General features: G+C 38.3%; 1 protein-coding gene across 24 annotated transcripts in view; it reads left to right on the top strand.

The window, feature by feature from the left end:
• The window catches only part of NRXN3 (neurexin 3), a 991,793-nt gene that overhangs the window by 942,545 nt on the left and 22,918 nt on the right, over nucleotides 1-26,330 (top strand). For 19 of the 24 annotated variants that reach the window (XM_026849889.1, XM_026849878.1, XM_026849875.1 and 16 more), the window contains one exon: nucleotides 11,945-12,029. In XM_026849889.1, the coding sequence (XP_026705690.1) occupies nucleotides 11,945-12,029 (85 nt within the window). The remainder of the gene's footprint in view (nucleotides 1-11,944; nucleotides 12,030-26,330) is intronic. The other 5 variants (XM_026849892.1, XM_026849872.1, XM_026849879.1 and 2 more) reach the window with 1 other exon arrangement.

Genomic DNA, 26,330 nt, shown 5'->3' with positions numbered 1-26,330 from the left:
AAACTCAATAGAGAGCTAAATAAATAAGCAAGGAAAATGGCCTTCTTATCCATCACGGAGAGCAAATGTTCTGATTAGGCAGGAGCTGCAGAGAAACCCAGCGGGGATAAGTGTTCACCATGTTTGTTAGGCATGGGAGTCTGCCTACTCAGTGGCAGAATTTTCTTGCATGACAACCATTTGCAGCTTGGACCACTTGATGTGGCATTTAAGTGAAATTCAGTTCAAATGTAATGGGATCCCAGGAGGCATTTGTTATGTTCAGCAGCTCAGGAGGTTGAAGTTTACCTGGCTTCATCAATAGTTGATGAACTAAGTATGTTTTTTAAATTGATGGATATAAGTTTGATGGGAGTATCTTGTATATCTCTTTCCTTGTTTAAGTTAGGATTAGAGAACAATGGATAAACTTCTGTCTCCAAGTTTCCTAAGTGGTCCCCCATGTTACCTGGTGGTGGTGGTGGTGGGACTGATTTGGGTTGCTTGTTAACTTTTTGTTACCTGGGTTTTGCTAACATGAGGTGTGAAGTCAGTTCCCTATCCTCCCAGTAAAGCTGTTAGTCTATTCATATTTCAAAATGAAAGAAAAAAAAAGACAAAGTTAATGATAGAAAAGCATGATTTTTAAGCATCAGATATTTGGCAGAGGTATTCCTGGATGGAATAATGTCTAGAACTCTACTGTTTAACTTCATTTTTATTAGAATTGACCTCAGTAAAGTATGTTAATAAAGTAATGGTTATATATACCTTTTGTTGCATATACGGATATTTCTGTACTAGATGCTGACAACCATTTATATCCTACATTATGAGAGGAAGGATGAACTTGTAGTTCTACCACAGCTACCTTTGTGACCGTCTTTGTGTTTATGAACATTCTTATTGTTTATAAACTAAAAATATTTATGGCCCTTTTTAGCAGGTATGTTGTATATATGCTTATGTATAGGTATTTAGTGGTTATTTTCCTTTGTTAACTATCTATATAATGTTATGCAGGAAGCAGTTCTAGGTGCTGATATGTACCTAGTGGGCCAGGGTTTATTCTGCATTATGTTTATTCTGTATTTAACTGTGTGTGGTGTCCCCCTTATCCTTGTGAGCTAATGTGTATATCCTGTGAGTAACAGTATTTAAATGACATTTTCTAAGTGTGTGTTAACGTTTGGAGAGAAAGAGGAATATTTGTCTGGAAAGAGTAGACTAGTACATTAATGCAAATATTCAAAGATAGTTGTTTATCTTATTGGACTCAGAGGTACTTACAATAATTGCAGAAGTTGTTTTAAGGCACATTTATTCAGAGTGATTATGTTTATTGTTACTTTATGAATAACATATCCTGTCACATTAGATTTTAAGTGCCATAGTTTGGACCCTAGAAAGGGGTATTTTCTCCTTTATGAATTTTACCATTGCATATGCCAACTGTTTGTGGTCTACGTAATAATGAGTAGCAGAAATTAAAGAGAGAAGCAGGGGAGGAAGCAAAGAACTCCACAGTTTAAAAAACTGATGGTGATTACTGTGCATCCCCTAGGACTGGCTTACTGATTGCTGCCCGCTGCATGCTGGAAGGAGTGTTGTGGGCTGGTGTGACACTTGGGTGCAGCCGGGGCGCAGCGACTGCCCAGCGACTGCCCCTGCTCCATAGTTTGCTGCTGGGTCCAGCTTCTGCACACTGGGTACAACCTATTACACTTTACTGTCACTTACCACCAGTGATAAATATTGGAACTTGCTCAGATTTTCTCAAGTGAAAGATGTCTGCTGGGAGGTCTTCCATAACTAATTTCTCATTAAACCTTGTTTGTAAGAGATGATGAGATCCCAACACTAGGTACTACGGCAATAGGAGTACTGCTTTAAAAATCGAAACAGGACTTGTATGTTTTTATTAATAAGCACATAAATAGAAATGCCCGTTAAGTTGCACATGTGACTGCCTCTTTGCTACATAGTAACCTCACTTTACAGATTTGTTTCTTTTACATCAGGTGTTAGGATGAAGTGCAACATGGAGTGTAGTTTTGGAGGCTTAAAAGATTGTCATTAAAGCTACTGTGCTGTACTTAGTTATTTATTTCTTGCTCAGAGTGATACAGTCAATAGCAGAACAAAATCAAATACAACTCCCTCCTCTCTGAGGAAGAAAAGACAAGCTAAATAAAGATGTCCAGGAGAAAATGCCAGCAAACGACGTATTGATTTCCAGCAAAGGAGCAAAGTGTAAATGAAAAATATTCTTCTGACACAGTTATTAAGTGCAAGCTAGCACGCAAAGAAAACCCATTTACTCTTACTGGAGGCTGAGTCTTCAAGGGGCAGCTGATTCATCTCAGATCATGAGTCTCTAACTTTCTGAAACATAGGTTTCCCTTTACTAAATGTGAAGAATTTTTCTGTACATAGGCTTAGCTTTGAGAATGTAAAATGTTTACTGAAATTCTGATTGTATGCCAAGTAAGCAGAGAAGTTGTTTTCTCCCCATTTCATGGCAGTATAAACAGGAGCATGAGGAAAGGAGGCAATTTTCCTGATGTCAGACACCGAATTTATGACAATATCAGGAATATAAAGTTAAGTAACATGAGATCTCTGATTCAGTGTCCTTGGCAACTTGGACTGGGGCCATTTAAGAAGTTACTGCTCCCCAGCAGCCTGCCATGCCCTTCTGCTGGTGAAGTAGATAACATGTTGTTCTTCATCAAGTTCATAGCTCAGCATATTAATAAATTATTTCTGTGGCAGTTTAGGTTAATACATCAGACTGTGTACATTAAGGGTCTAGGGTCCACACCAGCAGGATGTTAAATTCTGGCAATAAACTGGCTTTTTCCTAGATACCTCTGAGAATCTTTATTCAGCTTTTGCTTCCTGTGTCCTGCTTCAAGCAGATGCTGAGAAGAGGGGTAAATTGAAGACTCTGCTGCCCAGTGCATTTGGCTGTTGTCAGTTCTTCTGAGGAGGATCATGGCACAGGAGAGACTACTTTAGGAAATGCTCTGAAAATATTTTCAGTGTAGTCTCTCCTGAATAAAGATTCTCAGAGGTATGTAGGAAAAAAACAGTTTATTGCCAGAATTTAACATCCTGCTGGTGTGGACCCTAGTCCCTTATGTACACAGTCTGATATATTAACTTAAACTGCCACAGAAATAATTTTATCCATTTAAAAACTCTTGAACAAGCATTGGGAAACACTGTAGAGTGATGTGATTTCCAGAAAGTCAGACTCCTGAGCCGTGCCTGAATTTCAGCAGTTTTGTCCTTCTAGCAGCTCTCACTGATTTCAGGGTGTGAGTTGTGGGTTCAACTGTAATGGCTTCATTTTTAAGATCAAACTATTCACTTAGTTTACAATGGGTACACCTAGTGTACCTTTCTTAGGGAGTTTTCACCTGCATCACCACCATCTGCATGACAAGCACTTATGCTTAAAGCAGAAGGCTGACAGTTTCTGTTTCAAGAGACAGGTGTGTTACAATAAGAAATAAATATAATAGGGAAGGGGAGTAAGCTGTATCAAATGATGAAAAGGACACTCTGTGAAAATTCTTCCTGTGTGATTACTCTGAGAGGAACTACACTCAGATAATAAGTCAAATGTATAGACACACAACTTTCATCTTCAAGGTTCTTCTTCAGAAGCAGGCAATGCATGTGGAAAGGAGCAATAGGTTGATAAGGGTGAGAAAAAGAAACTCCTCTCATATTAAAGCTGTAACTTTTGTGTTTAAACCAAGAAATTATATTTTACAGTCCAGTTCAAAACTCTTGCAAATCTTGAGGGTTATGCTGAATAGTTTGGAAAAGACTTGCCAGTTGATCCTTTACCAGATCAGAATGAAAGGAGCACTGTTCTATTGCAAAAGGAAACAGAAAAGCAAGTGACTGTGTGCATATATAATCAATAAACAACCAATCCAGTTTCCTGGAAATGAAATTTTATTTATTTATCTAGCTCCTAAATAGTATGTAATTTCTTCAGGCCAAAAAATAAATTGAAAGGATTTAGAAGGATTTGCTTATCAGCAGAACACAACGTAGTATTACATTCCTTCTGCTTTTGGGAAGGTACATTGAAGTTGGGCTAAGCTGCTGTGGTTCAATACTTCTCTGTCCCCTGTCAGGGTGCCTTGAACAACAGATGAATTAATCCTCCCCACTTTGCTTTCTCCCCTCTTTGCCCTCCCTTCTCTTTCTTTTTGCCCTCCCTTCTCTTTCTTTTTGCCCTCCCTTCTCTTTTTTTGCCCTCCCTTCTCTTACTCTGCCCTCCCTTCTCTTTCTCTGCTCACATTCCCTCACAACATCATCACCCTTCCCACTGCCAGCAGACAGAGACAAAAGGCAGAAACATGATTTTTCACCATTGTCTTTGCACAGCTTAGGGGCAGAACAAAATCCCTGAAATCTGGCATGAAACGTGGTCAAGAAGAGTCAGACTTTACAGTCTTAATGAACTATTGATTCTATTGAGACAGGCTTTTACTTTTCAAAGGACTAATTCAGCTTTCAGGGCTCTTTTTAAACATGACTAACCATGACTCTGGACTGACACACAACTGGGGGGATTATGTTTTGCTTTCTTTTACTTAACTGGCTAGTTACTTAATCTGGTCTGCCGTAGTAATGCACAAATGGCTGATTTTGTTAAGGGGTGGCTCTCTCATGATCTCTACTTAATAATACAGTTTGACAGCAAATCAGCTTTTATGTCCAGCCAGGAACACATAGCCAGGAAATGCACTTTTGCTGGACTACTGTTGGAGGGTACATGCCTGCTGGTTACCTACCAGCTCCTGGACAGTCAGGGTCCTGGGAACATAAAGCTGGATTGGTTCCCATGGTCTGAACAGGTTTATAGCAATGGTGTCTTCTTGCTCCAAGTACAGCTAGCTGAAAGGCTGTGCTGTATAGCTTTACTGTCTGCTTTGGAATGACAGAAAGAAATGCATAATGATGTGTTTATATTACATAATAATGGAGAGGATGCAAATACAGAATTGATTTAGAGTGAATTACATTGGACTGAAGATAGATGTGGTGAGTTCTTCCTCACTAGGGCATATACACTAATATACACTAACACACTAGATGTATACACTAATATATTAGGGCATATACACTCAGGGCAATTGCTTAATCTCACTGCTGGTGGTTTCTAGTATTTCCTTGGTGACATTTCTCCATAGTTAATAAAGATCACTATTGAGATTTTTCTTGTTGAAAATAATCCTAAACTTTTTTTCTGTTTAATTTTATTCACTACTCTTTTGAAGCCCCTTAAATAGTTCATCTTCTTTCCTGATGTTTATTACTCCCTTGTGACAGCTGTAGATATTTATCATACCTTTTGTCCTTGTCTAGTCCTGATATTTAGTTTTGCTAAACCCATTTCATTCCTACATCTGTCCAGTTCTTTCATCTTTTCAGTGACTCTTCTCTGAATTGCCTCCAATTACTCTGAATCTTTTGGCATTGAATTGTCTTAAACTAAACTTAATGAGCTATGCTCTCTTGCTGTAAATGGTTGTAGCCTGGTTGAAATCAATGCCCATTTAAACCAACAGGGGGTTGGTCCCTCTTGTTTTTGTATTCACCTCAAATGAGCTATATGAAGAAAAATGTTTAGACTCATGTTCTTTGATGCATTGCCTCTGCAGAGGCAGACACAAGCTCAGCACCAGTGTATGTGGGTGCAAAGGGCTTACACGTCTTTGTGGCTGTGCCATGCTAAAGAAACACATGTTGTACTATCCAGTGCTAATGAGATGGAGAGGATCAATACCATTTAGCAACAGATAGTAGATCCAGGACTCTCCTTAAAAGTTTATACAGTCCCAAATTGCAGCTTCTTTTGTAATACTTCATTATGATTTTCTCAACATTTCTAGTACTTTTCCATTTGTATGCAGATTGTTTCTGTCTGTATGTAGTAGGTCAAATTTGTCCAGGCTAAATCTCTCAGGTCTGCTATACTGTAATGAACTCCAGGGTATTTTGCAAATAAGGATTAAATAGAAAGTGAGAAACAAACATAAGGTGTAGAAAGGACAGATGAAGGATTCCCATTTCATTGGAATAGTGTGAACAGAATAAAAGTTTTTCAAAAAGCCCAGTTATCAAAGTACACAATGTTAAGGCTTTCAAGTTAACAATGACACCTAATGAGGCAGACACTTCCTCTGCTATCTTCTCTTGGCCAGGCAGCAAATGATTTGAGCCTGTTCTTTGCCAAGAAATATTTTGGTTTCTGGAAGACAAAACAGCATCACTTACATTTTGCCATTCTGTGGGAGCATTTGTACTGTATAGTTACGCATAGAAGACAGTACATTGTCCATATTCCATAATAAAATCTGAGATATTTCGCAAATACAGCAGTATAGGAGCAGTGGAGGGAGTCAAGTGGTCAGATTTAATAAAGTTTATTGAATTTCAGCTCTGTACATTTTAGGTGTGAAAGGCAAATGCACTGCTCATATTAATACAACTGTATTTCTCCACTGTTGGAAAGATATTTGTGCCTGGCATTTTGTGGTGGTCATATTTCAAGAAGGATTATAAACTGTGGTTCCTTGGTGGCAAGGAGATTTACACTTCTTTCATGACAAAGCAATAAGTGTTGCTTTTCAAATGATGATGTTGAATTGGAAGTAATGTGTGCAGTGCGCAAAAGATTTCCAAGCAAAAAGTAAGTAGGAAAACTGAATTCTACTTTACCTCGTGAAGCAACTGCCAAATATGTATGTACTTCTGGAGGAATTTGTCTGGGGTTTGAATTTATGCGTCCTTGTCTTTTCTCTCCTAATAGAAGTGAGAACTTAATCATTCTTGGGTGCGTTATTTATAATTTCATAAAGCTCTTCTGTGACAGGACTTATTTTACTCAGCATGCTTAATCTTTTGCAAATAATGGTGCACCCAAAGAGCAAGGTAGTTGGAAAAGGAAGATTCAGTACCTGCCATTTTGTGTAGAAAAAGGAGCAAAGGTTGTGCATCTGATGCATAAATAAGGGCTTTGGGTGCTTGGAAGATTGGACAGAATTGGAGTCATCTTGAGCAGGTCTTGCCATGTCATCAAAACTTTCTTTGCACTTTACATCCCACACAAGTACATACAACGTAATGAACAACAATGTAGAACCATCACCATGGTGAGATTGAAGAGGCCCTTAGAGTGAATAATTAGAAAGAGGTGATTACAGAACGAACAGTTCATGGAAAGGAATGGGAAGCCAATTCAGTGAAATTGAAAGAATTTGAAGGTAAATATGCCCATAAATCCTCCAGGGTGGACTCGGAGTTTAGCACTTTCTCCTACCCCAGTTTTATTCCAAGGCAATTTCATTAAACACTGGAGAGAGGGAGAGCAAAAATAATAATATAAATGCCATTAAAAATTTTTCAGAGGAAGGAATAAAAAGGGTTCCTGCCAGAGCGAGATTTTATTGAAAGTTATTATAATACCTATCTTTAGTTTTATGGCCTTTAATACAGGGCCAAGTAATTTCAAAGCTGGAATTCTTTAAAAATGAAATACATATTTTAAAAAATAGTATAGTATGAATTATTATTTTTAATATAGAATTTAGCTAATATATGGAATAGAAAAATATTTCCTCTCTCATGTTCTTTCCAATGAAACACAAACATTATTTCCATCATAGCATATAGAGAAGTTTCATTACTATCATGTTGTCTGTACATAAGAATGTTTAGCATTCACCATCTCTAGATCACTGTGCAGACAGTAAAGAATTAATCCACTTACCTCCCCTGAGGCCAATGGGTGAGTATAATCATCACTGTTTCAAAAATGGGGAAAGGGAACCAGAAATGGAATAGCTGGTTTTGCGTACTGCCTCACAGTGAGCCATTTCTGATGAGAAAAAACGTTGGTGGAGATATTTCTGGGGTTGCTGCTCACTAGCTTCTCCTGTCTTGTGGAAGCAGCAAGTTTAATAATCATCCAGTGAAAATTCTGCTTCGGGAGTGTTTTGAAAGGTACAGATTGGATCCGTATACAAGAAGTTATGATCTTTTGGAGGTTTCCTTGATTCTGTTCCTGTGGTGCGGAGTTTGCTGTTGTTTCTCACTGAAATAGCTTTATTCCTCTAGGATGATTCAGATGTTGGTATCTGAGCGAAAGGTGCATGGAAAACCAATATGTGATGGGACTGAAAAATCAGTTAGTGATGAGTTGTGATGGAAAGTACTGAGATTAAAAATACAAGATAGGAAATGGCAAGACAGATTAGTGTACTTATCTCTTCTGTGGTTTCTAGAGATCTCGTTAATGACCTTGACTTAAGTCTAACACCACTTGGAGATTTCTCTCCTTTTCTAACCCTCATTTTTGTATGTACAAAATCAGCAGCATGGGACAAGCAACAATCACAGAGAAAGGAAAACTGGAATATTAGGGGAAATAGCATGCAGTGGAGACATGGAGAAAAGGACACAAATTAATCAATAGAATAAAATGTGGAACCAGTCACAAAAAAAAAAAAAAAAAAGCACAGATGCAGGTCAGATTTGGCAGGGTTGGTGAGTACTGCACATCACATATTTACATTCTGTCTGAGTCTGCTTGACTCTGCCTTTCTCCATTCAGAACCACCACAATATGCATGAGGATTTCATAGAAGGAAATCTAGAACACATATCTAAGAATGCAGCATAAATATGTTGCATATGTGGTCCTTAAGCTGCTGATTAGATGGGAAATTGATCAGGAAGATAAACAAGGGCCAAGCTTCATGACTTCAGCTCCTGCTCATCCTTGCTTCAAAATTCTTCATCCTCAATGTTAAGGATCTGTTATGCAAGAGAGTGGCTGGGAGGCCAGAGAGGCTCACTTTGCCCAGCACCCTGCTGCTGGCCATGGCAATGCATGGGGCCTCGGGAAAAGAGTCCTCAACAGGACAATGCAAATAGTGATACTTCTTTGATCTTCAGTGTCTGTGGCACAGGGACTTCCCAAGCTAAGTATGGCGTATTTAATACCTCTGGGGATACATGGTTTTGCCTTCCAAAATGCAGCTAAATCCTTGTTACCTACCAGTATCCTGTTGCAAGAAGTTCCCCAGGTTTGAGGGTTTATTTAAAAAAAACAAACCATTGTGTAAAGAAGTATTACCTGTTTGGGTTTTTTTGGTTTGTTGTTTTTTTGTTTGTTTTTTTTTTTTTCCTGGGCATGCTACCTTTCTGGATTCATATGATGCCCTTAATAAGCAAGGGGGGAAAAAAATTTATAAAGGAGTTCCTTATTCTTTACAAATACTGAATCACATTGTCAATTCAACTAAATCTGATTTCAAGTTAATGTTGCATGAAGCCCCTAGATATGAGCAAGTGAGTAAGTAGATAGGTATAGCAACTGATGTGTCAACCACACTTTGTTAGAATTTTTACATTTATTTCCTACTTGAAGGAAATCATCACTGTTTTTCTATGAGACCCTAAGTGTGAATTGTCTGATCTTCAACTAAAAGCAAAATCCACATATTCTAAATTCAACCTGGAAATCAAAGCCAGTTGCCAGAGTCTTAGCCCTGTCTGAGCAAAGTCTTCTAGAAGTGATGGATACTTTATTCTTATTCACGGTGCTATCCTTAACAGTCTTTTACAAGTACTTTAGACAACTGTAATATAAATCTCCAATTTCACTAGCGCTTAAAAAATGTCTTGCAGTATAGTTTTGTTGACTTATTGTGCTAAATTACAGTGGTGCAATTAAAAACTATTCTTTCGACCCAGGGACAGCTGCTACTGTTAGAGGATGTTGTCCTTGTATAAGTTATTAGTGGCTAGGTTCCTTTGGAATAAATAATGCTTTATAAAGTATATGACAGGACCAGAAGAATTGTAGAAAGTAAATTTATATTTTGGGCACTCCTCCTTTCTTGACCTCTCACTGAACAAACTTTAAAGCCAGCTTGTTTTAAGACAGAAGTCACCAGGATTTCAACAGTGTTCTTTCATTTTCTATGACTGAAAGATGCTTTAAAAATGACCTTAGCATTTAAGGCAGGAAATTGCTTTATACATGTTACCTCCAGTTCCTTTTAATCTTGCCTCCTCACTGAGGCAAGATTACAAAATTATTTAATGAAAATATTTAAGCATGAGACTACTGCAAGATTGTGTCCTACAAAACATTGCCAAATGGCAATGCTGTGTAAGACTGAATAACATGTATGAAAGGAATTCCCTTACTTCATGGCTGTTTTTTTACGGATACTCTGTTTTTATAATTTTAATTTACAGCCGACCAATCCTATTTTTCTTTCTTGGCTCACTCATAAATCAAAAATAAAGGAATATTATGTTCAATCTGATCTTTCTGACTGACTGCTCAGTTCTGTTTTATTCCTTAGCTCAAATACAGAGAGGGGAAGAGCAAGGAACTTGTAGCAGGGTACAGAGGGACGTGATAGTGCTAGGACCACAGGAGGCTAAAGAAAAGGTTGAGACCTCAGAACACTTATGCGAAGAGAAGAGGGAGCATGTTGGAGACATCCATTTCAGGCATAGGAATGTAAAGGAGACCTTATTTAAAGCTGAGAGTCTTTTTCAAGAATAAGAATTTGGAAGGCTTGTCATCGTGTGAGATTCCAGGAATATTCACCTGGAGTACTGAAGTACAGCCCCCCCCTGCTCCTGAGGAGCTGAGATTTCAGCAATGCTTCCTGCCTGGTGAGAAACAGTTGTTTTGTTTCAGGAATCATCCCACTGATCCTACTGCTCAGCAGAATAGGCACCTCTCTGCAAGGAAATGTTGTTAAGGGAGACAGTTTCAGCACAAGCCATGGTTTGAGCTGATGCTGCTGAGCTGGGTTGATTTTGTACTGTGTGCAGGAACATTACAACCTGTCCAGAGGCTGCCACAGACTCTCCCTAATGGTCTGCATTACTAATTCAACTAATTGCAGCAATTACACACAGGAGATGCTGCTGGGAAGAGATGCCAGTACACTTCTCTCTAACATACTGCAGTACATGCTGCTCATTAATTAGACCAGCAGCAGGAAGAAAAAGAAAAAAAAAGAAATCATCAGCTGGAAATGCAAAGGAAGGGGCTGAAACCTGTAAGGGCCACGAACAGTCACAGTTTGGTTTAAGCCCTTTAGAACCAGACTTCCCTGCCTGTCAGCCCAGTCACGGCCATGTCACAGTTCACTTGGCAAGCAAGCAGGTGAGGTTGCGTGTTGGGCATACCTGATACATGCAGCAGTGCTTCATCGTGCAATAAATGGGTTGCACAGATATTTACTATCTGGGTAAATACAAAGGATTCCCAGCCCAAGAGGTGCATGAGCAGAGCAGGAATTGCCTCTGCTTCAGACTGATGCATCTTACAACACAGCAAAGAGTAGTGCTGGCTGTCTGGGTGATGCATATTATCTGAGTCTATCTTGTACTTTTTTCTCTGCAGAAAGCATGTTCAGCCTGAACATGCCTCATATGGTAAGCCTCTCAGTAAGTGCCTTCTGGCTGGCCCTATGTGGTATTGGTATTTATCAAGGAGCCCAGCACGTTCCAACCAGACACATCTACCTTGGCTGCCGGAGGACAGTTTGCCGACCAAGCAGGCGGTGTAGCCCGCTGTACTTACTGTGTTCAACAGCACAGTATGATCCGGCTGCTAACCTAAACAGCCTGGCAGGTACACTGCACCTGTGTGCACCTGAAATATTCAACAGCGCATGTAAAGCACTGTTCCTTGGACAGGTGATCAGCTCCACGGAGGGCACATTTACACGGGCATGTCTGGAATGCTTGGTACAAGTTAAAGATTTTAAAAGTTACAATTCTGAAATATTTCTTTTTCAAGGATGCTTAGCCACCTCTCTAACAGCCTTTTGACTTCCAAGTATCTTATGTTTTTTTTCCTCTGTTCTTTTTTCCTTTGTTTCTTTCCTTTACATGCCAGACAACAGATGACATCGTTTCATCAGCTGAATGTTCCAGTGATGATGAAGATTTCATTGACTGTGAGCCCAGTACAGGTAAGTCAGGTCAGTCTTGTTTTGCTTGCTTTCTGATTTCATTTGCAAAAAACAATGCATACATATCTTTATATGTGTGTGAATGTATACATATATAATTATATATGTATATATATGTGTGTATCTGCGTATATATATACATTTATGTATATATACACTGCATATAAAATAAAAATTATACAGCCAAGCATCAGATCCCATGGACTTGGCAACACCAAAACACAGATATGTAGTTTCTATTTGGTTAATATAAAGTTGTTTGTATGGAAAGCCAGACTTCTGAAAGTGATCCCAGCTAATTAATAGTTCATGTTTGTAGCAGTTACTTCACTGACACAGTGGTAAGGCAAAAATATCAGTGTGGCATGTGACAAATAATAGATTTATGAAGTGGGGAGGGTGAATGTTTGAAAAACAGAAGAGAAACAAAAGTGAAGCAATAATGAGCTATTAGTATTGTTTAATCTTTGTTAATTGCTCTGAAGATGGAATGTAAAAGGATACATTTGTCCATGGGATTTTGAGTACAGTTAACAGGTAATGTATTTATACTAATTTTGTTTCCTGTGAGCTGAAAGAAATCGGGGAGCACCAAAACATAGTTGTAACATAACAAAATTAGTAGTAATGCTTGCCCTGTTATCTGCAGTGATGCTTCAAAATGTATCCATTAGAGAGTCAGAAGAACTGGCCATGTGGAACTGACTCAACTTCTCCCTTTCAGATACATTTTGATAAATTGATGGCTTTTCTTTCTGGTGATATATATGATGTGATATCCAGCAGGCAACTGCAGTCTATTTTATTTCTTACAGGCTTTTTCAAGTCTTCTTTTTTGAGGCTTGCCATGAGTTAAGCATTTCTATAATAGAGAACAGACATCATCGAATTTCTGTGTACATTTCAAAGAAAAAGAGGGAGTTTGGTTAGAATTTTTGTCCTTAAAAGTGAAACATATAAATAGTTTAGGGTTTTATTTTGTTTTGTTTGTTTTTGCTTTGTTTTATTTGGGATGGGTTTTTTTGTCTTTAAAAAAATCCCAAGAAAGCTTTATAAATGTTCTGTTTCTAGTTTCCTGAAGCCATTTGATTAATACAATAATAACATTAAAATTTACTTAAGGCCAGTGATTTCATATTTCTTTTCAGCTTGTCATGCTGTACCTGCATTTTTGGTAGAACTTGGTCCTGTGGTAACTTGAGATTGGCATTGCCTTGTAGCTGGGAACTTCTGCACTTATGCTTGACTTCCCTATTACGGCAGGGAAGGCAGTGATATGAGTGATGCTAACAGATAGCTCAGCCTACTCCCATCTCTTTATTCACAGAACTCCGAGAGTTTTTTTAACTTCCCATCTAGCAGAAAAGCAGTCCAAATAATACAAGATTGTGAAGCATAAACCGTGTGGGTACTGGGATTTTGAATAAAGGTAGTAATGAAATGCCAGCACGGTGATAATCATGAAAGTGAGGCATGAGATTAATAGGACCTTGCTAAAAGGACTAATGTACCATGACTGATATGCAAGTGGATGGATAGGAATCATTTCATTAAAGCTTCACTAACATTTGAAGACTTTTTTTTTTTTTTTTGATTACCAAGTATTTCAATTAAAGGAGGAAACAAGATCCTTATCAGATGACTCCTCTTATACTTTATTGTCATTTATGTTTCAACACAGAAATCACAATTACTTCAATACTAGAAATTGTAATAGCAATGTTTTCAGCTTGTGTGGCCAGTGGAAAAATCAAAGTTTTAGGAGAAATTTCATAAAATGAGATGTTTAGCATGAAATTTTAGAGTGCTTTAGAGCAACATTTCCAGACTAAAAATACCTCTCTCCTGACACAGTTAGAAATCTAATGCTACAAACAGGTACAAACTGGATTTGTAAAAATTACTTGCCTTTGAGAATCCTGCTAAGAATTACGGTGGGCAGCTATAAAAGAAAAATAATATGATTCACTGAAAATCTGCTGAAAGTACTCTCCTAAACTACTAGACACTCAAAGATTTCACCCAGTATCTTTTATCACATCCAATTCCCCCTCCATAGGACGGTGATCTGTGTGAGCCACTGAAATCTGAATCTTTTCTTGGGAATTACTATGGCATTGAGAATAAAAGTTAGCCTGATTATCTTTAAAAAAAGTCTCCCAGATGGTCCTTGCTGATTAAATTTACTCCCAGATTTTGAGGTTTCCTGCTTTCAGAGGTGCTGGTGTACAAAGTCACCAGAAGGAGAAGGCATATGAAGGTCCTTTAACTCATTCGATCATCATAAGAAGCAAAAGTAACAGGTTTATGGTGCTCCTCATTCAGGTTTCTTTGTCTGTCTTATTGTCTTCATTCCCAGTGCATCAAGGGAAGGTAGAACGGTGTCTGCAATACAGCAAGTATCAAAGCGCTCACACAGCCCATTCTGCTCTGGAGCACTAAATCAGTCTGAGCCAGTTTATCAAAATCCAGTGGTGCTGGTTTGGCTGAGCAGATGTGTTTGCCTTTACACTTCACCAAGTCAGGATTCTGATCATAGGCCAAGATCTTGTACTTAAATGTATACATCGTGGAAAGAAAAGATCTGGATTATATTGTTTGTATTTTCTAGTGTGTAGGTTTGGATTTTTTAAAATTTCATTTATTTTTTTAATTGGGCCCATTTGAAGTTGCTTCTTCCTGTTCTGTTGAATGGTCAGTGTATTTTATGCTCTCTTCTGGTTTGCCTGATCCCTTTTGCAGCAAATTGAAAATTAAGTGATCTAACCCAGCACAGGCTCCTTTTTGTTGATCTAACAATGTGTAGCTTTTAAAGGTCTTGAGTTTCTGCCAAACGCCAGGACGTGGCCTTCCATCACCCTCAATGCCATGGTCCAGTAATGCAAAGGTTACTGAACTCACTGCTGCAGCTGGGAGATATGATATACATCACTATGAACCTCCTGTGCAATAACCAAGACAAGGGCAGCAGAGAATGTTGGCTGGCAAATCAAAAGCTTTCAGATTCCATATGGGTCAAAAGCAAATCCCATGATCTAATGAAATGACTCTTGTCTTGGTCCTGGATCAAGGGCAGTACCCCACAGTCCTTTTGAAGGTTTTGGTTTTGGTGAACTCAAAGATAGTTCAAAAGACAGAAACTCATGTACTCTTTGAGTCTAAATATTATATGAGAAGTGTTTGCAAGGTCTTATTGCCACTTAACTCTGATTGTTGAATCTAAGAGCTAAATCTCAGTAAATACACGATCTGCATCTGGACATTTGCATCTCTTTAAAAGAAGATGATGTAAAGGCAATTTCCTCACTCTACTCCCCTCAGGATTTTCCTGGATAGCATGAGACATTGTAGCAGGCTGGCTGCCACTCTGCCCCTCTTCCAAAAGTGATTTCTGTTGGGATTTCTGTAGATCCCCTTGTTTAGAAACCAGGACCTGTTACAGGACCTGTCCTGACTGAGGTAGCCTACAGGCATTCCCCGTAGACGTGTATGTATGCATAAGGAATTTTTCCAACAAGTCCTGGCAATGACAGCTGTGAATCCAAAACCCACTTGTATTTTACTTAATGAAAAAGAAGTCAATGCAGGTTCAGGGATTAAAAAAAAAAAAAACAAAACCAACCAAAAACCCACACTTGTTATTCATCTTATTGCAGACAAGCCTAGATACACTTAGATCTTTAAGTGTCCCAGAATAGCTTACTGTGAATGATACAGAGGGCATAAAACTGTTCAGCTGCCCTGAAGAAACATTTACTTACAGTCGAGAGCAGTCCCTCTCTTATCTCTGTGGAAATATCGCTTGTCCCAGTACCTGTTTCTGCACCAGAAACATGATGCTTTTCTCTCGTATGAGTATAGGACTCTTTTCTGGCCTGTTCCAGGTAGATCTGAGACTGAAATATTCAATACCTCGAAGCTGAAGACAGGGTCTTGAGTCTGTGCTTTTGAAAACAGCTCTGTGGTGGTGTTTTAGTCAGCCACTCTCAGAGCATAAACTTTTTGAAAGAATCTTAACTCCTAACTAGAAAGCACTATACCATCATGAAGAAAGAAAGCATTTATCTCTTCCCAGTCAAATGACGAGCACCTCTACAATCTGATCTTATTGAGAATTCAAAGGATAATAGTTATGCTTTCCTTATACCATTGCCCTTGTTCTCATTAAACCTGTCCATTAGTGCAGTGCTCTGTGTCACCAGGCTGGATGCTGGTGGCTGGGCAGCTGGTTGGGATCAAAGCCCAAGCTGCTCATTGCACTAATCAAAACAGTAAGACCCAAACACTCACTGGTTGGCCTGAAGCTCATAATGTAACCTTTAGAAATGGTGTTCAGGTCTTAGTCCTAGCTCCTTGACTTGACACAGCCCATGTGTCTTCCTGGTGCAGTTGCCAGCCTATCAGCACAACAATTTCCCAGGTGATTTTTTTTTTCCAGAGAAATTTAATCTCTGTTTCTCACAAGGCTCATAAAGTTGTATCATAAGGTTGGCATTATCTAATCAGACTGTTAAACCTTTCCCATGACGGACTGGAGACAGATGTCAAAGAGATGCCAAAATCTACAGTTCTTTGCACTGGAAGTTACACAGTGTTTTGCAGCACATATCCATACACAGGAGAAACATATCCTGTAGGTATGGTGTCTGTATCTACAATTTACTGGCCTGTACCCGTCCATTTCAGGCTTCTGATTTATGGGCTAGGTCACTCAAGTTTCCACCCATGTAAGCTGTAGAACCTGGTAACTCTGCAGGCTGCCCAGGTCAGAGATTTATTTGCCAAAACCAAGCAGAATCTCTCTTCCAAAAAAGCTTTAATCAGGCAGCACTGTACAAAAAACTGTATGCTGGAAGTGAAGAAACCTTGGCTGAAGAAACCAAGAGAAGTGCTGATTTGGCTCTTGGCCTCCATAAACTGCATCACTCTTCTTGAAGCACCCAGGGAATTTTCATTGGTCACCTCAGAGAAACATTCCCCACAAATCCAGTGCCCAGTTACCCCCAGTCTCTCCCACTGAAACAGTTCTGCTCTATTTCTCATGCTGTGAACAAGAAATGGCCTTTAAAGTTGGGCACTTGCCTCAGAGTATGCAGAGAAGTAGGTTTCCCAGCTCTTAGGCTCAATACCATATGGACCTGAAGGAGGGGGATTCATCCGCAGCACTTCCCAGGGTGTAATAGCATGAATTTCCTAGCTACGGTCTTACGGCCAAAACAAAACCAAACCAACAAGTTTTACTAATCAATCATGCAGATGTCTTACAGGAATTTTTGTTTTCTTTTTTTGTGTTAGGATTTTATGCCAAGTTTGGTTTCCAGCATATTGGTCTTTTTTCCTATGTAAGCTCCAAAGATCCCACCCATGAGGATATTTTATCTATATATGCACTATGTATACAGTGTGCATATATACCTCTGTCTATATGTGTATGTGCTAAAGTAATAAATGACCAATATCAGCAGTAGCCCCTATCATCCAATCACATGTTTACACAGAAATTCATGCCTTCATCTAACCCTGGCATCGGCTAGTGTGGACAGATGCATGATATTGCTATTTCTTGGTGAACAAAGCACATTACTTTCATTTTTGTTAGAGTTTTTTCTTTCTTCTTTTATTATTTGTTTAATTTTAATTGATAGTTTCATCTACCAATTAGCCTTGGGGTAGGGTGGGGCAGGGAGAATAAAAAATTATACAGGTATATCCATCCATATATACATACATACCCTGTGTATATATAGATAGATATATACATTGTATATATTTGAAGAACATTTTCTGTCGTTTCACCTCATCTTGTGCCGCATGAATTTTTGGTGATTAATATTTTAGTTTATTTTATATTTCTTTCCCTTTTTTTTTGGCTCGTGATGGTGCCATAGTGCTATTTTTTAATTTTTAAAGTCATTGCTGTACTTTTCAATTTATATTTTTGGAGTTCTTCCAACAAAATAATGGTTTAATCATCTCAAGAAAGATATATAGATCTGCAAATCGATAAAGGCAACAAAATCTTTTCTTGCCATCCTTAAGAAAATCACATTTTGAGACATCCCAAGAAAGTTGTGTGAAAAAGAATGAAGATTATTACCTCACTCTCTTTTTATTTTCCTTTCTCCCTACCTTTTTTTAAGCTTCTTCAAAGTCTCTATCCTGTCTTTTCCCTTTTCCCTTTTTTTTAATTGAGTTCAGATTAAAAACAGCCAGAAGAAAAAAAAAAAAAAAAAAAAAAAAAAAAAAAAAAAAAAAAAAAAAGAAAAAGACTCCCCTTTACCCCTGCGTTCTCCCAGGAAAAATTCTTCCAACAAAGAAAGCCCTACAAACCGCAGATGGCATAAAAAGAATTTTATTGCAATGCAGAGTATCTGTCGTATCTTTTATTTCTGGGTCAGCGCAAGATCATTTTTATGGCATGCTGTAGTTCAGCTGATTTAACTAACCGTGGCCTTCATTAACCGGTGCATGGGCTGTGATGACGCCATCTTGTGTTTCATCAGAGCTACGCAGTCAGGCTAACCGAGCAAGCCCGTAGTGTATGATTTGGGGGGATATCGTTTCAGTTTTCATTTTCAGTTGTATTATAATTTCTGCTTTTTGGAAGAGTTATGCCAGTACCGTTGGCTGCTTCTTGCAGCCTCAGCGTTATATACCTATTTAATTTTATGGGGGTTTTTTAATCTTTTTTTTAAATTTATTTATTTCTCAGTAGCAATCTTCTGTCTTGTCTGTGTCCATCTGTCTTGTCAGTGTGTCTTTGGAGTCCATTGGTCCAGTGTTGTTATGTGATTCTGTTCTCTGTTCGTAAGCTGGTGTGTAGCTCCCTGCCGCTCCGTTGTCCCTCTCCCCCTTCCCTGCCCCTCCTTCCCTCCCCACCTGCCTGGGGCGCAGTCCACAAAGGGGCACCAAGCTTTGACTGACAGTCTGAGTGTCGTGCTGAGGCTTCGGGCTGGAAGTTGCAAGATGTCCACGCAGCTTCTTAAGAAAGGCGAAGTTTGCAGCTGGAAAGTTTTCAAACTCTGTTATCATTTTACTCTTAGAAATGGTTTACTGGCATAATGCTAAAATGACTTCTTATACAGCTTTTTAGGGGATTCATGTGTGTGCATGCTGACATCTTGGAGTAAGAACTCCTGTTATCTGTGCTTCAAGCACCAGAAAACACCACAGAGGGTACAGGCTGTATGTTAAATGGGAAGTACCTAGACCTTTTTATAAAAGGCAGTCTTCAGAAGGGAATATCACTGTGCACACGCAGCTGAAATTATGTGAATGTATTTCTAAAATCCACAATTCATAGTTCATTTGCAGTTAGACAAAAATGCAGGACATACCTAAGATTTTTAAGAGTAGTGCATCTTCAGTCTATGGGGTCAGTCTTCTGTTGGTCACTGTGATGTCTGCCTCTTTAGGAATACCGGTAAAAACTGTCTTGCTGATGTTTACTGGAGTATCTTGAACAGAATTCTGGAAACGCATCTGGAGTGTCTTCTGCCATACGCATTATAAATGTGCAGTGATGCATAAGGCAGAAGAAAACAAGCTGAGTTTTCAGGCATCTGCTTAGACTTGAAACACTACTTAGGAAAAAACATCCTTTGGCTTGTACAGCAGTACATTTCCTGGTATCCTTTCTTCTGTTCCCAGTCAATGTTAGTGGCACAGAAGGTCTCAAGTGCATTATGATGGATGCATCAGCTGGGATCAGTGGATCAGCTCAAGTTAGTGGAGGAAGAGGCAGCCAGTTTTCTTGAAGATAATGTTCACGACATCACAAAAAGCATGCTTACACATACCTTTAGCCAGGTGTTTTGCAAGAATTAGTTTGTTCCGCAGGGAAGATGAGATGATGAAATCTGTGAACTTTTCTCACAAGAGCATGACATAAGGCTTACCTGTTTAAGCTAAGAGTTACCAGAAGAGGGAAGTGATGGGATACGTTCAGGTCCCCAACATGGAATTATTTCATTTAATTATTTCATTTAACTTATCCAAGATATGTTTCCTGTACTTGCAGAGGGATAAATAGATAGCTTTTCTTTCACCAATAAGAACCAATGATCTTATGCTCAGTTTAGTTTTCTAAATTCATATACGATCCAAGAAACATTACTGAGTGGTATTGTAGCAAAAAATGAGTCAATATTTAAAGCTTGTTCAGTTTAGATTTTACATCTCTGTGTTTTTCACGACTATTAATTCCTACTGAATCTAAAGCTTTTTCTTGGCAATTGCTTAAATAAAGCAACTGCTTATAAAATTATAATCAAAAAGCTCATGGTTTTGTGTTATACTGCCCTCTGTCAGATAGATCAGAACAGTTCTGTTACAAGGCTAAAAGCAAAAGAAACAATTTTTTTAGCTCAAGTGGCAGGTTGTTGGAGCAGAACAATCTGAGTTTTAGCACCCTGCATTATGAAGTTCGGGGTAACCTTCATACTGGAGTATTGTGGTGAGTAAATCAAGTGTCCAGGCGTCAGGACAGTAACCTCCAGGTGGTAGTAAATCTGCTGTGTCCTTCTGAATGGTTGCTTTAGTTTGCCTCATGTAGCCTCTGTGATGCCTACAACTAGCCTTCCACTGCAGGGAGTGAGAGGCTCACTCAAACACAGGAGATGCCATGGAAGGTCCTGTTGTACTCCATTTTGTATGGATTTATGGTACTTGAAATAGTTAGTTCATACTTTTTTTTTCTGTCTCAGGGCAGGCTGCTGGCTTCAGCTCTTGTGACATTTGTCACTGAGCAAGGGGGGAGAGCTGAGGGTTGAGTTGTTAAAGCCAAGGATAAAAAGCCTGAGCTCTGCTGTTGATTCCTTCTGTGACTGTACATCTATATTGCTCATTTGCCTACCTGTAAGGCAGGGTAAATGAAATACTTCTTAGCTAAATGAGGTAGAGGTGAAGGAAAAGAAATAAATTTAATAAATGTCTTAATGGACTTTGATATTTATGTGCAAATTGTTGTGCAATACACCAAAATGGTACTATACCGCTAACTACTAAAAATGTACAAGCAAACTATGTTACTGTTAAGGTTTTCGTACTAAGTGCTATTTTCACTTGCTGTGACAAGTAACATTATTGCATATTTTTATGAAGTAGATACAACTCCTAATCTGCTAATGCAGAGAGAACCAAGTGAGGGATACAAAAGCCAGTATGTCATGTCAGAGAACATTGGTGTGGCATCATTTTCATTAAATATCACTTTTTCCTCTAGAGTTAACACATGCAATGGGATGAACCATGCTCAGGTTACATAAATTGATGTTGTGAATGGACTGCATGTGTTGGGTTTGTGTGTGTGGCGAGTAGCTGCATGGTGCTCTGTTGCCGTCTAGGCTCAAACCACGACACCGCAATATACAGACCTTTTATAGCAGCACTTCCATCACTTGAACTTGCATCCTGAACAGAATTTTGCTTCAAAAACTTCACAGTTTCTCCAGCCTGACTTAGATGGTGTAAGTTTCCTTGGTTTTGCATTGAAGATCAGTAGGAGATCAGGATCACACTCACAGTCTGGCTACCTTGCCCTTGCTGCCTTCCAGTCTTTTTTTAAAGCATGTTCTCTAAACTTGAAGCCATGTGCACTGTCACATTCTGGCAATCCCTCTAGTGCTGTGCCTATGTTATCAAGCTGACACATGTCTAAAATACTAAGATATGATATTTTCAACCTGCTGGGACTTGCTTTTTGTCCCTGTTAGCTTTGATTTTCAGATTCATAAAATATATGGGAAAGAAAGAAAAAATAGCCAATGACACATTCGGTGCAAGAGAAGAGCTAGCACATGACTCATGAACAGATTTTGCATCAAAGCAAATGTATGAATATTAGACCCTTAAACGTCTATAGCAACTGATTAGTTAGCTTTAAACAAGAAGAAACGATTTGATTTCTGAAAGAAACATAATACCATTTAGAGAGAAAACATATTCAGCATTTACAGATACTAGGGACAGAGATATACTTTTGCTTCTAAATGGTTTTATTTTATATTTCTTTTGCTTGTCACACTTAGACTTGAAGGTACCTTACATATTAGAAGCCCAAAGGTACTGATGTTCACATGAGCTATAACACCTGGAACAATACCTTGGTGGAGCAGGAAAACCTATTCTACTTCCCTTTTCAACCCAAGTGGATCATGAGATACCAAAACCTATAATTATGTCAAAGGGGTTATTTATTACCTTGCCTTCATTCTGCCTCTCTATTTCAGTTCCAATTTATTAATCACAAGAGCTAGAAATCAGTGCTTTATCCCAACTGTAAGCAGCTGCGAATCCCAGTTCCTGAGTGATGTGAATTAACACTTACCTTAAATGCTGTGTGAGGAGCGGGAGACAAAGATCATACCAGTGTTGAAACTAGGCAAAAAAAAAAAAAAAAAAAAAAAAAAAAAAAAATTTAGACTGTCTTGATTTGAAATCTCAGATGTCCACTAATTCAGCAACATATTTTATTCTGCATTTTCATTGTGCTAATAAATACATTATTAAAACCTTACAAAAGAGCCACACTCAAGGACTCATTTTTCTACCTCCGATGATTCATAAAATCTGAAGTTGTTTGGTCCCATGGGGTGGTGTTACAAGATCAGCAGTTCCTCTTTTGGGATTCAATAGGTACAACAACTATTTTACAGACAAACATATAAAATCTGAAAATTAGCTTCTTATAGAGCAACAAGAAAATTCCAACGCTTCTGTGTTTCAGTATCAGAACAATAAATGTCACAGAGACATCAAAAAGGGGAGAATAAATATTCTGTCTTTGTGGGACAGCAGAAGTGCAAAGCATTTTCAGCTTTTTTAAATGGATTTCAATAATTCTTTTTTTCCCCTGGTACTGAAACCAGTATGACTGATTTTAGATACTAGTTTTAGCAACTACAGATTTTTCACTGCTGAAATCTTGGGGGCTTCATAAATTCTATATTTTCTACATTTGACACAAAAAGCAAAAATAACCCTATAATTAGTTCAGGGTGTTTTCTAGTGTACCAAAATATAATATTACTTTATTCTTCTGACTTGTCTCCATGAAGCAACAAGTCTAATGCGGAGTGCCTGGACATCTGTATTTCTCCAGAGAAATACAGATCCACGGAGAATCTGTGGTTCTCCTATATGATAATTCTTTTAATATTGAAACATGGATCATTAAGATATTGCAAAGCATGTGTATGCACATGCTCTCTTTCTGTGTATACGTGTGTATATATTTGTACATATGTTATTACTATGTTTATGTTCTGGCTAAAAGGAGCATTTTGGGGAACTGAAAAAGAGTAGAGTAAACTTGTTTAGGAGCTTTACAAGCAAATGTGGAACAAATAGATTGAATCTTGCCTTATCCTCTTTCTCATCCTCCTGTTAAGTTCTATTAATTCAAGTCTTCAGCTTCTGTATAACCCATAAAGCAGCTAGTACATCCCAGCACTTTGGGGGAGGTATTTTGTCAGTGCAGGCAAGTGTGACTCTCAGGTTTGAGATCTGGGCATAGTCTGAAATAGAGGCTCTCCAGCAGACATCTGAGCTCGCAGCAGGGAGATGCCTTTGGCGAGCTTCTGAATCACTTATCTCTACCAGGGAACTGGGGACTCTCAGAGAGCTGTGGGGAGGATTAAGGAGAGTTTGACAGCTGGAGAGAAAGTCAAGGGACATGGTAGTGTAGCAGGAGTATGTATATATCTAAAAGAAACCAAAAAAAGTACTTTTTTGTGCAGTAGACCAGACGTACTACAGATCTGCCCTTATTCCCATGGTTGATGGGTAGCCTTCCCCTGGGAGAAGCACTGTGACGTGCCCCACACAGCAATAGAGTGAGTGACCTCTGAGCATGCATTGATGAAGATGAATGACTTTTGACTTTTATATTCTGATAAAATCACCAAGAGGTTTTTAGGTTTACCTGAAACCCTTTACTTCACATGCTTAAGCATGCTATATAAGCCCAAAGGGAATACATAGAAGGAAAGGGAGTTGAAAATGTTTGTGCACTAGTTCTTTTAAGATTTGGTGTTCGCAAAGTACTCCATCTAGTTTCCTGTGAACTTTCTGTGTCAGGTCCAAAACAAAAAATTTTTTATGACTCCTAAAATGTACATTTCAACTTCCATCTTAAAATGCCTTTTCATTTTGAAATTGATGAATTTAAAAAAAAAAAAAAAAAAAAAAGTTCATATTCTAACAAAGTCTCTTATTGTGAAACAAAGTATATTTAAGTTTTGTAGTCATCAGTATTGTGTGGGGATTTCACTACATGTCTCTTCTTTTTCATTTCTGAAAATATGACTAGTAACCTTCATCCTTAACTAACTTGGGAGCTTTTTACTACTGCTTTTCAGTTTTTCAACTTTCTCCCCTGTTAGGTTCTCCAGAATATTATACCATACTTTTCTCCATAGGGAACATCTATCACTAGCTCTTTACCTATTGTCTTCGAAGAATAAAACCTTTGATTACATTTATTAAAGGAGTATATTTCATCATCTTCATTTGTTTAATTTATAGTTTTTTATTATATTTTGAATAGCAATGTTAAAGTCCATCCCTGAAGCATTCCCACATATGCTTTTTTTTTAATATCTATCTGTTTTCCCATGGAAAGGAAAAGCAAACAAAAATTATTCTGGAGAGAGAGGGATAAAAATCTCCTTCACTAAGGCGATATTTTTAGAAACAGCTGGTAAAACAAGCTGCAAATGTTGTGCCTGGAGCACCTCTGTTCTAATAACAGGATTGTTTAAAGATGAAAGCAGCCATTTGTGTGTCTAGCTCATTCTGTTAGTAGTAATTCTTCCTCCATACAGGAAGAGCGGGAAAACCTGGTGCAGTAGTTTCTTTTCTATCTTACCTTCTCTGAAAAGATATTTACACAGTTCTCTGCTGAAGAATGAGCATTCCAGTAGTGCTTTCTACAGCAAAGGCAAAGAACTGATACCAAAGGAAAAATGAATCTCAGTCATCTATAACTCATTTACTATTGAACTAGTAGATTTGTTATTCTTTTAGTAATTTTTTTTTTTCTTTGCCTTCCAGATGACCTTTCTTTCCTCATGACAAGCTGCGAGTTTTCTCTTGGCCTGTCTTGTAGGTGGCAAGTGTCCAAATGCAAGCTGCCAATTCAGATAGTTTAAGAAACTCTTAAGAGCTGCCAGGCTTGGCACTCCTTGTGTAAGAACACTATATTCACATGGAAATGTTTAAAATATCCTGAAGAACTTGAGCAGTTTTGTTTCTTTTTCCATACCAAATTTGCTTAACTTCTATTAAATCTAATTAATTAGGAGTCTGAGCACCAAATGAGGTAAGAGCCATTTGGAATACTTTTAAAAACAGACTTTATTTGAAGGCCCAGCTTTTTGATGATATTTAGAGTACCAATTGGTATTGATTGGTAGTGCTTTTGCCTTATAAACCCTATAAAACCAATATTGTTTCCTGTATTTCATTGGGATTTAATCTCTGATGCCAGCTACATGCTTACTTAAAATGTATTTTAGCCGTTGGATCGTGGAGGTGGCTCCATGTGTGAATGTCCAATCGCTCCAACATCTTATAGCTATATTGCCATAATTTTTCCAGTGTCTGAGAGGAGTTTTGTGGATATTAGTGCAGCTGAGCTTCAAAGAACTAAATTTTAGATTTATGCTCTTGACAACAGATAGTTAATCCTTTTGTGGACCAGGCCCTTAAGGGCTGTCTGAATGGCAGGACTTGAAATAAGACCTTGGATTCTTAATTCTTCTTTCACTTTCAAACCTCAGTTAGTCTCTCCTTCACTTTTAAACAAAAGTTGCTCTTTGATCCTACAGATTTCTTAAACATTCTATTGGATACACGCTCCAGGAAGTCATTTTTCTGGGGATCCAGTCATGTTAGGGCAATGACAGCTTTTACTGCGGTGTGTCATATTACATTAATTTTCTTATACAAGGGAGATTTCAACAAATGCAAAACAAGGTGATTGATCAATCTACAGTGAAGTTAAAGATTTTAGACATCAGCTTAGAGAATGTTCATTGTTCCTTGTTGAACAGCAGTTCATTATCAGTTTTCTCTTTTTTTTGTCTTGTGCTGTTCTTTTCTGGTAATGAAATGCATAGAACTGTATACATTTCAGGGGTAGCAGTGACAAAGACATGTAGAGAGGCACTGTTTATCTCTCCGCTCCATTACAGTGAAGTCTCTGCTTATACACAGCCTGTGTTCCGAAAATAGTCGGAAAGCTTAATAAGCATAGGGAACTGGTGCAGAGGAAAGAGATTCTCTGCAACAGAAGATTAAGGGATGACA

This window comes from Athene cunicularia (assembly GCF_003259725.1).
Source record: "Athene cunicularia isolate RWA chromosome 5 unlocalized genomic scaffold, athCun1 chr5_part1, whole genome shotgun sequence".
Taxonomy (NCBI): domain Eukaryota; kingdom Metazoa; phylum Chordata; class Aves; order Strigiformes; family Strigidae; genus Athene; species Athene cunicularia.
The sequence above is the reverse complement of the archived record's forward strand: the minus strand, read 5'-3'. Positions and strand labels throughout refer to the sequence as shown.